Source organism: Seriola aureovittata, chromosome 14 (assembly GCF_021018895.1).
Source record: "Seriola aureovittata isolate HTS-2021-v1 ecotype China chromosome 14, ASM2101889v1, whole genome shotgun sequence".
Taxonomy (NCBI): domain Eukaryota; kingdom Metazoa; phylum Chordata; class Actinopteri; order Carangiformes; family Carangidae; genus Seriola; species Seriola aureovittata.
This window is the reverse complement of record NC_079377.1, coordinates 16,917,071-16,927,990: the sequence shown is the minus strand read 5'-3', so window position 1 is coordinate 16,927,990 and position 10,920 is coordinate 16,917,071. Positions and strand designations below refer to the sequence as shown.

Below are 10,920 nucleotides of genomic sequence, written 5' to 3'. Positions count from 1 at the left end.
GAAACATTTCAGAAACGCAATCACGTTGTCGCAAAGAGTTCTGGGAGTTGTTGTGAGACAGTTTATGGTGTAGCGGTTATTTTGGGGTTGTCCAGGCTAGTCCGAAATCTATTTCCCGTGAGACCACGGGAGAACGAAGCTGCGTATCCATGACAGCCGTGTTATTGTTGTTGGCGGTGCTAACATTAGCAAAGAAAATCCTCTGAGGTGACGGTAGCTAGCTGTACTAACGTTACACACTCATTTATTTTAAGAGAAGAACCTCGATAGGACACTGCTGCACCATAACATAAGATGCCATTTTTAGTGTAGCAAGATTTATCTACGTGGAAATGTGTTTTGAGGAATTATACATTGCTTTTCGTGCCTTTTTGATGTTTTATCTGTCAGCCTATTTAACGTTAGCTAGCGTGTTTTTGGACGTAGTCTCCTCCTAACATTAACTTAAATAGTTTAATAAACGACGTTAGCATCTGTAGCCAGAGCCCTGTCCAGCTTTCTTGCACTAAGTGTATTTATCTGCCGACTAGAGGAAATGTCAGCCCTCCTTCCAAACTGTTCGCAGCGAGTCCTGGAAGCGGAGGCAAGAAGGACAGACGAGGGCTTGAGCCTATAAAACCAGGACAAAGGAGGATGATTTCACGATACAACAGAAGACCTGTATCGCACAAACTTGAGATGTGAGTACCAAATATGAAAGATTAAGGCTCTCCAGTGAACTGGATTTCCTACTCTACCAGCTGAGCATCGAGCTTTTCTTGTAGCTGTCAGCCTGAATACTGTTATTCTACACTGGGGAAAGTGAGTCAGTTTTCCCCCAAAGGCCTCCAATAGTCTTTTATTTACAAATATCAATTAAATCATTTTTCCAGTGAATTATAGTGAGTAATCTTAGTTATAACATGAAAAAAGAAAAAAGGCTGGAAAATTCCCAGCACTACTGTCCCAGACCTCTGACATGACCTCCTATATAACATTTATGTGTAGATTTTAATTAGTTTGTTGTTGACTAATTAGTTATTTTATATTATAATTGGTCAATGAATCTATCCATTCATCCATCCAGTTTCTGCTGCTTATCCAGGTCAAGGTGGTGTTTAATGGTTAATGAATGATATTATAAGACACTGTTGTTATATACTGCTTGGGAATACTGACAAAAATGTTAATACATTCTTGCGCTTGGTTGCCATTTTGACCCTGCTGGTTTTCCTTAATATCTTTCATACCATGACCAGTATGACTGGCCACTGTGACTGGTATTAAATTGCAAATCTGCTATTAAACACCTCTTTAAAAATATTCAATTTAACTTGGTGAACCCTGCAGAAACCCAGACTATTGAATGTCAGAGTAAAATAATATTTTTATTAGTCCGGCTGCATGATGATCTCAGCAATTCAACTTTAGTTTTTTAAATTACCAACTCTCTTTGTTATTTGAAGGAACAGCCTTTCCTTGTTTTCATGATATCATGCTTTCGAAAATGGTGAGCAGTAAAGTGAGGTATACATTATTTGTATTAAAAAGGCTATGACATGCAAAACCACCAATATGGTCTATTGAACTGATACATCAACAAGGATTATAATAAAGATGAAAAAAGACCAGAGGTATATAGAACATCATCATCATCATCATATCTTTAATATCATTTGGACATTCACTCTGTTTTCACAGTCTGCTGTTTCAGTCAGAAGAAACTAAGCATCATGCTTGATATTTATATGATAGTGTGTTGTTATTGCAACAGTAAGGCCATCACTGATGTTAAATACATCACTCGTGTCCTCCACCAAACTGTGATTACACGTTCACATTTCTTATTAATGTTTTTTTTTTTTTTATCTGTCTCTTGTGCAGTCGTGGGTTATCTCGAAGCAGCCTTGACCACCACCCTCTCCCAGAGGAAGCAGACGATAACCAAACCCCACAGCGCTACCTCCATGACCTCCAGGAAGCTATTTCAACTCACAACAGGTAACTGAATCCTGGTCTTTCTACAGCCAGACAGGCCTGGGTTGTTCTGCAGAGACACAAACCTTTGCAAACCAGAGTAAGGCCAGCATGAAACTTCTTGCAACTGGTATATACACATAGTCTTTCCTGTGTGTTTTGTAATGTTACACCATCTTGAGTGGACAACTGATTCTCAAGGATCTCACTATGTGAAACAAGACACCCAGAAGCAGTAGATTAATTGATATCACATTGCCTCCTTCAGATGTGCAATTAAAAGAATAAATAATGAGGCGGGCTGTTAGAATATTCAATTACTTTGACATTTGCTCTTTATTTTCCACTTTGAAACCTTGCCCACGATTATGTCAGCAACCACCACCAGTAAGATTTCCTCAGCCTCATAACAGAAACCTGGTTTATATTATGACATAGAGAGTAAAGTTGTTTGAATATACTTGTTAAATTCACTGGGTATGTGTGATAGTTTGTTGTGGGAAGTGGGGGGATTGGAAACTGTATCCCCAACATGAAATATGTTGACACATTACTTTTCAAACTGTACATGAACCTCACAACTTTCTCATTCTGTTGGTGTAGCTCAGAGACGTCTGCTGCCTCAGGCCACTCTGACTGTCCCACCGTCATCTCAGTAGACTCCAACCAGTCCTGGTCAGGTATCCACAGCTCCACAGGCACTGGTATATCCACAGAGAGGAGCTCTGTTTTCTCCTGGGGCTACGATGTAAGTCCACTCCTGAGAAAACAATCTTAATGTGAAGTAATGATGCTAGCCTTGCTCTGTCTGACATTGTTTTGTTCTCGAGAATTTTTCCATCCTCTTTGTTATTCTGTTGCAAAGTCTCCACAAACATACTTAATGTTTGGTTGAATGGCAGATTTTGATTTACTTACCAACAGTTGTCACCTTTTGACAAGCCAGTGGTAAACCATAGAACAACATACAGCCAGTCACTGTATCATATGGTTGATTCCGTGATTGTCTGCTATTTCTTTGTATATGCGAAGCCTGATTCCACTGGGTATTGGTTTGTTATTATGCTGTGCTTTCTAGCCTCAGCTGGTCCTACAAAACTTTTCCAGGACTCAATGATTTATTTAGTTTGTTGTCCTCAAGCTGCTTCTTAGAAAAAAAGAATTCTGTTACACAAACTAACTCACTCCCAACTCCCCTCTTTCTCGCCGTCTCTCTCTTTAGTTATTTTGGTTATAGCATATGAACAATCCAGCTTGACCGCAAACAGCTGCACACATCCCATGGGGCTGTGGGAGCTAATTATTATGCATGTTGAAGCTTGCTGTGAGATTTAAAAAAAAAAAAAAAAAAAAAAGAATGGTGGCGTGTTGCCAGTAACAGCAGCAGCTTTCAATCACAGAGCTGGTGTATGAGAACAGAGGAATGACTAGCTTTCCTTCCTGCGTTTCTTTCTCTCTGTTTTTCTGTCCCACAGGAGTTCGACAAGGCAGCGTCACGACAGGTGCAGCAAATGTTTGAGGAGATTGACAAAGAGCTGTATGAGGGGAGAGGCAGCGGAGGCGGGATACTCCAGGGGCTGCAGGATGAATGCCAGCAGTGGGCCACACGTTTCCCACATCTTCGGTATTTTATCCACCGTTTCCTACCAAACTTTAGTTGACCTTTTTGTTTAACAGGGCAAAGGTGGGATCAAAGGTTAAAGCTCAGTGTGGAGACTAACCTGAAAAAAAATATTCCACTCTTGCACAAAAACATAATTATTTTACTTATTTATTCATTGTATATGTGTCACTAAGGATCCTGGGAACTCAGCTGGTATATCCCAGTGATGATGGCTTCCAGTGGTACGGTACATCAGAGAAAGGCAGCTCTGCCAGCAGCCCATCAGCAGGCAAAGAGAGCATTGTGAAGTCCCAGGAGAAAGACAGAGGTGGCACAGAGTAAGTCTTAACTGCATTGGCTGACATAAGATTCAAAGTATATTTCCCTTAATTTTTTTTAAACCTATAGTACTGCCTGATTAATGCTAGGTCTTAAAGATAATTTGTTTGTGATGTGAAACCTCTGTCTAAGGAGATACAAAGGCAGAATGCATTTTATGATAGTAATATCATTCTGTATGGTGATGTTAAACATATAAGCATCAATTGGTCATTGGAACGTCATTGCTTAGAAACAGTTTAGGTCAAGTTTATCTCCTGTAACCTATTGATATTAAGAAAATTCCACCCAGAGAGACGTTTCTGTTTGAAACTATGGTCTGTATGTTGCTTTTATTACTTAAAGAAATTTGAGTGACTATTGACTGGCTGTCTAGATGACTGGTGTTGGTGCATCAATTATAAAGGAGTCCTGGCCAACTGTGGTTTTGTGACCTAGATTCTCTGGCTTGTTAATTAAATTTGTGGGACAAAGTCGTGTTGGCGAGCTGAGATAAGTAGCTTCTAGGGCTGCCATGGTAGACTGGTTGTAAGAAGGCATTGCCACTGCCTCACTACTCAAAAATGAGATGACAAAGTTGGAGTAAAAAGAAAAGTCATATGTGTAGGCCATTTTGTTAGCACCCACTATGCAGTGTATTAGTGTGAGCTTTGTTTGAGCCAGGATTTTCCTTGTGTGCTTTTTGTAGTTGTCAGATGGATTATAGTTTATTTATTATTTATTTAGAATATACAAAATGTGTGGGCTTGTTTCTGTTATTAAGGTGCTTAACTATGTGTTCTCTTGTCTGGGTGGAAAGGTTGAATGTACAGGGAAGGAGAGCAGCACTGATCAGGTCCTCCTCAGCAGAGTTGGATGGGCCTCCTGGCATCTCCAGTGGTTCAAGCAGTCATTACAAGCCGAAGGTGATTGAAATGGAGGGTCTGATGGAGGAATACCTGGCTTTTGATAGCAGGGACTTGTGAGTTACTCACTTTCTTCATGCTACCCAGTACTTTTCCCAGATACTAAATCTAAACCTCAGCTTCCATCCACGTGTTGTTCTGTTTGGTTATAATGATTTACTGTCTGTCAATCTGTCAGGGAAGACGAGTGGGAGCAGGATTGTTCAGAGTCGGGTCGGAGGCATCACTCTATGCCCCCCATCTCGCCATACCGCTGTCGCCGCCAAGCTGTTCTTGACCTGCTGTTTGATGACGTGTGGCACCAGCTGGTTGGCTGGATGAAAGAGCTAGTTCAACGCCACTGGGAATGCTGCACCTCAAGTAGAACTGAATTTGATTATTTTACATGCATTTGACCTAACATACATTATAGAATGTCCATTCTTATGCACAGTATTTGGATGTGACTATACATGTGTGATTGGCAGATGATGAAAAGATTTCTGGGAACTTGAGCCCTGTGCAGCAAGACACCCAGAATCCCTTCATGCTGCTCGCTACGCTGCCCACGATGCTGCCCAAACTTGGCCAGAGCAGGGTGCCCCCGCTCACAGCTGGCCTGCAGTACCAGGTCAGTGGTTTGAGGTGGGGGGCCGAGAGGCACCAGGGTATGTCTGGGGGAGTAGACTGAGAGCCCCATTTCATTATCATCACTGTCAGCAGTTCAGGAGGTCAATTAAAAAATTAGCCTATTTGGGCTTTTAACAGATGCGATAAAACATTCAATAATGATGATTATAGTGAACTTTTACATATGACAGCACATTTCAAGGAAAGCTTTACATTTTACCTTCACTTTAATAATGGCTGCAATATGTAACATGAAAAGAAAATGACGATAATTGTAAAAAAAAAAAATTGAATATAAAACCAAGCTGGCACATAGAGTGTGAAAGACATTACCACTGTAGATCAAAACAAAAAGATAGATTGTCGTCAGGTTTAAGCAATCCTGATTTTAAACCTGTTTGTAGTAGAAGAGATATCTTACTGTAATTGACCTTGAAGGTGAATCATTTTAGGCCTGATAAGAGTATACAACATTTGCTCAGCAATCCTAACTGTGAGGTCTTTGAAGACTTCAGAGTCGTTTGTGTTCCACAGTCCACACCTGATTGTCACCTGTTTTTCACTCCTGCCTGTTTCTCTTTCAGTCTTTCAGTGCTTCTGGTTCATTAACTTGTATTACTGTTTTCTTTCCTTCCCTCTTTACTCTCTCGCCCTTCACCTTGCCAATGTGTTCCGTGAACCTTTTGTTTCTTTTGTCTGTTTTCCTTTCTTTCCTTTTGTTCGTTCGTTTTTGTTCTTTCTCTTTGTTTTTATTTCTGTCTTCATCTCCCTTTATGTTCTTTACATTTTTCCTTCCCTTCCTCTATATCCACTCTCTTCCTTTGGTCATGCCTTTTTTCCCCTTAAAGAATACAAAGTCAAGGGGCTCAAAGCACAAGTCCAGACGGAAATCCAAAAAGCAGAAAAGACCCTCCACTGTATGTAACTCACTTAGAGCCAAAATGGTGGCGTGTTGTGTGCATGCCGTCCACGGCGGCTCATTCTCTTTATCTCTAGAGTAAATGTGCTTGTGCCTGTTGATTAACACAAAAGCATCGCCACCTTTTATCCTTTTAATTAACTGCAACTTGTTTTCAACATGAACTACTCTGATTTTCTTTAGATCTTCCTTTTCTTTTACAATGAGAATGTTGGAATGCTTTGTTTTGCTAGTTATTGCTTTTGTTGCATTTTAAGTGTTGTGACTAGTTTTGGTTGGTGGCATAGCAGATGTGGGGCCCTCCTGACATCACTGCATGATAAATAACCAGTTTCTTGGACATTATACTGTATTGTACATATGGAAATAACTAACCAAATTCATAAGATAAATTCTTTTTATGTAACCTGCCTTTACTCCTATATTATGTCTCGTCTCCTCTTACCTCTCTCTGTCCTTGACCCCTTAATCATTCCTGTGTTTTTGTATCTGTTACCTTTCATCTCTCTCCCTTACCCTCCCCCACCTTCCTTCTGTCTCATTACTTTCTCCCCCTAATCTCACACCATTCCCTAGGCTGGAAGGGTCCCAGTTGGAGCAGTGGCGACTCAGCACAACCTGAACGACCTCATCGTGATCCACAGCATCTCCCTGCAGCAGAGGAACCTGGTTGTGCTGGATAGAAACCAGTATGGACACATTTTATTCTTGTAACCAGTGAACACTGGTGCCAAAATGAAAAAATGAAAGCAAAAAAGATGACACATCCACCACACATTTGCATATTCCTAATATGTGATTTAAATCTTTGAAATGGAAGGAAAAAAGGCAATGATGTCTGGTAATTCTAGTTTCCCATTTACAGGTAAACACATTGCATTTTGCAAAACGAAATGGACTGATGTAATGTTTTTGTCCCTGATTTTAACACCTTGTTTGGCAGAGTACACAGCCAGTTGGCAGCAGGTGGAAATGCATCATTCATCAATTGTGTTCCTCTCACTATCTCCTACACAGGGAGCCAGAGGAGCGGGCATCCCACAGACCAGGCTCCAGCGTGGTTCCCTCCAGCAAACCTCGCCCTCGCCGAACCCTGGAGCAGAGCTCTTCCTCGCTGTTGCGCCCTGCGCAGTCAGCTCGGCGCAGAAACCCTCCTCCTCGGACTCTCCTGCCACTGGTTCCCAGCCTGAGCCAGTCCAGCACAGCAGGATCCATGGATGAGGTCATTCGCGGGACACGTCTGTGAGTTTTAGCATCACAGGAGCTTTCCCCACCCCAACTCCTATCTTACTTTTTACACTCTCCTCGCTCCTTGTGGAGAGACAGAGTGAGATTACTTTGAAAACATACTCCCTTTCAACTTGTGCCTTATGGCTGTGTGTGGTGGAATAATGAGGGTGGGAGGTGACAGAAGTTTCATGTGTGATACTAACCTAACAGATGAACTTGTCATGAACTACGGTTCATGACAAGTTCATCTGTTAGGTTAGTAAAAGAGTAATCATGTAAAGTAAAGTTTTCTGTAAAATTCAGCAGCTACTGTATCTTAATATCTACTGGTAAGATTCTTTAAAGGTACAGTTAGAAATTTTAGGAAATACCCTTATTCACTTTCTTGCAAATAGTTAAATGAGAAAATCAAAGACTGAAGTACAAAAACATTTTCAAACATTTACTTGATTGTCACCACTGTGACAACCAGAGGAAACTTCTTTTTATACGGTTCAAACAAACGAGATATAACTGTTCTTTATTTTCTAAAAGTATCTTATCAAGCAGAATTCTAACTTTGATTTTTTTTATCCTTACATCCAAGCTGTGCATTTTCACAGACCTCCCACAGTCTATTTCTTTTCAGAAATAAATATATGTTAGTGACATACAGTATCTGTACTTGAATTTATTTAGTTTCTTTACTTGTTTGTTCTTCCACAGACCCACGGCCAGTGACCGCCTAACATCTCCGCTGTTGCCTCTGAGCAGAAACACACTCCTTCCCCCAATCAGCACTGGGGACCCAGATTCATCTCACTCAGGGCAGCAGTCCAAACCTGCACAGGTATAACAGCACTGAAACACAACTGTATTGACAATGAAGACTCATTACAGTTAAATGAAAGTTTTCTAAATAGAGCTACCAGTAATCCCAAAATATAGAAAGTATATGTGTACAGCCTAAAAAACATTTACAGTAGCATTTATTAAATGTATTGTCAATTTTTTAAATGTAGTAAAACTCCTGTGACCAACTGCATAAAACCTATGTATTTGTCCATATTGTCCATCTGTCCAGCGTCAGAAAGGCCCATCCAACCGCGCCCACAGTGCTATAAATGACGAAGCTGGCAGTTCAATACCAAGGGATCGTCACCACCTTCTGGACGTCTTCTCTCGTCCCAACACCACTCACACATACAGGGTAAGATACTGTCATATTGTCACACTTATTTTTCCCATTATCAGGTTAAGGTCTTTAGCAACAGGGCTTGTATAATTCCAAGTCATCAGCTGGTGTGGTTGATGTTACGAATTGTACAATCAGTATGACAGGATGTTTGACCGTTGGCTTTCTTTTTAGTCGGACACTCCGTACCGTCGTTCTTTCACAGTATTGGACAACATTGGTCAGGGGCGGCCAGGCAGAGCATCTGTGGGCACAGGTCAGAAATTCAACTTGAATAGTCGAATAAAAAATGTTGCTGTTAAAAAGGATGTGATATACTGTAATGGTTCCCAACCTTTTTTCATCAGACATACGCCCACAGCCCAAAGCCCTGTCAGATTAACTAAAGCATTGCATCATCAACGCCGCCTCTCACATTCAAAATGTGTTCATTTAAGCCGATTTCAAACTCAATTTAATAGTGGATGTTATAAATTTGTTTGAACTGCCAGTGTTTAGGTTGGTGTAGTTACGTTTAGTTAAATTGAGTGGCAGAGGCTGCATGTTTCAACCATTTATCCTTTACTTTTAGCCAAGTATTCAACTGCTTTTCCATTGCTAATAGCTATTTCAATCAATTTATTCATTCATGTACCTGTTTATCTATTTCAGACAGTACAACAGTTTTCACTCACATTTAGTCACAATATGTATATTTAGGTATTATAGCTGACTCACTATTTGGATGTATTTTTTAATTAACTTGTCATTTCTATTTGATCAAATGAATGATACTGTGTACCGAGACCCCTGTTTTTTTATGTCAGTGTTGTGTTACTTAATTTTTTGCCTGTGCTTGTACTGTATGTACCCAGTGTCTGTGTAAGAGGGATTTTTTTAGCGCATCACTTGATCACATATGTATTTATTCATGTGTTCATTCCACCAGACTCTCTTGGAATCGGTGTGACCGGCGTCAGTCTTGGCATCAGCAGCTCATCTTTCTTGGACTCGTTTTCCCACCACCCCTTGGGGCACTCGCCTATCAAAGACGAAGATGAGCCAGACCCACAGGCCCCTGTCTCAGGTCAGTAGATTAAAGCGGCTGATGAAATTCTTCCACACTTAGGCCTCAGATAAACTATGAATGTGAGAGGTTGCAGCAGCTGACTTCAAGTACGATTTACGTACTGGTAAAATGTTTTAAAGTCAGGATGTTCATCAACTTTTTTTTTAAATTTTTATTCCTTCCTATTTCCTACAGCTCCACTGGTGCCTGTGTCAGTCCATCCTCGGTCTTACACTCGGGGAGGCATCGCGTCCAGAGCCAGCAGACCCGGCTTGTAGTTTGCCCCCAACCTCCACATCTTCCAGCCATTCATCTTTATACAGCACGACAAAGTGCAACGCTCTGCAGCATCTGTGCCCACTAAACATTTTTTGTCTAACTCAAGTAGCATATTTTTGTCATATTATGCTGCTTTGTGAAGTTTTTGTTAGAGGCCTATTTTTGTATTTCAGAAATCAGCTTATGTGGCTGCCAAACACAAATAACTGTCAACAGTATATCCATCTACATGTACAGCATGAGCTGTACGTGTAGATATTTATACAATGTATGATCTGATAATGTACGATGTGATTGTGTATATATATTTATATGTGAATGTACTGTATATTATCCTCTGCGGTGTGTTGTACTGGTAAATGACTATGCAGGGAATAACACATCAATCCAAACAGGGATAGAGAAGATAAAAAAAGCACTTTTTTCCTCTCTGATGCTACATCAGAGAGTTTGGTACTGTATCTTTTATAAGGACACAATTTTCAACCACCCTGTTTAAAAAAAAAAAAAGAAGACCCAGATTAACCCAGAGCCTCTTAAATTGCATATCATTGCACACAGGGAAGAGAACAAGAGGAGCCACCTGGAAAGTTTGTGGTTGCCTTTCTCTCCATGAAGGCTCAGCTCCAATCATAAACCAGAAGAGGGAATGTGGTGGATGAATAGAAGCACTGGCAGAACATCTCTGCAGCCCACGTTTTTGCTACTACACTTCAAGATAATGTATGAACACAAGAGGCAGGTACATGAAACAGTTTGTAAATACCTGAGGGAATTCATTCCTCATCTGTACAGAATACTGTTTGATGTAAATGTATCTTTATGACCTGAGTAAAGCCAAGAGGGGATGCTTTGACA

At 40.7% G+C, this 10,920-nt stretch overlaps 1 protein-coding gene across 3 annotated transcripts; it reads left to right on the top strand.

The window, feature by feature from the left end:
• Positions 1-164: 164 nt before the first annotated feature.
• Positions 165-10,692, top strand: fam149b1 (family with sequence similarity 149 member B1). 3 transcript variants are annotated; one of them, XM_056395986.1, is made up of 16 exons: positions 167-680; positions 1,864-1,980; positions 2,560-2,704; positions 3,432-3,580; positions 3,754-3,897; positions 4,698-4,859; positions 4,982-5,163; positions 5,271-5,413; positions 6,261-6,329; positions 6,908-7,020; positions 7,349-7,573; positions 8,267-8,390; positions 8,625-8,750; positions 8,910-8,991; positions 9,664-9,801; positions 9,979-10,692. In XM_056395986.1, exons 1-16 carry the CDS (start codon positions 634-636, stop codon positions 10,059-10,061), a joined length of 2,049 nt encoding a protein of 682 aa, XP_056251961.1. In that variant the 5' UTR covers positions 167-633; the 3' UTR covers positions 10,062-10,692. The 3 variants fall into 3 exon arrangements, 2 of the variants coding, with proteins under 2 accessions (XP_056251961.1, XP_056251962.1); XR_008829613.1 differs by lacking the exon at positions 8,910-8,991 and having other exon boundaries at positions 165-680; XM_056395987.1 differs by lacking the exon at positions 6,261-6,329.
• Positions 10,693-10,920: the final 228 nt, after the last annotated feature.

What these genes read in the sequence shown, in the direction of transcription:
- fam149b1 (XM_056395986.1), top strand. Translation starts at nt 634, where the DNA reads ATGATTTCACGATACAACAGAAGACCTGTATCGCACAAACTTGAGAT. An exon ending in ACACGTTTCCCACATCTTCG is followed by an intron (nt 3,581 to 3,753) that starts GTATTTTATCCA and finishes TGTGTCACTAAG; the next exon opens with GATCCTGGGAACTCAGCTGG. An exon ending in AGCAGAAAAGACCCTCCACT is followed by an intron (nt 6,330 to 6,907) that starts GTATGTAACTCA and finishes ACCATTCCCTAG; the next exon opens with GCTGGAAGGGTCCCAGTTGG.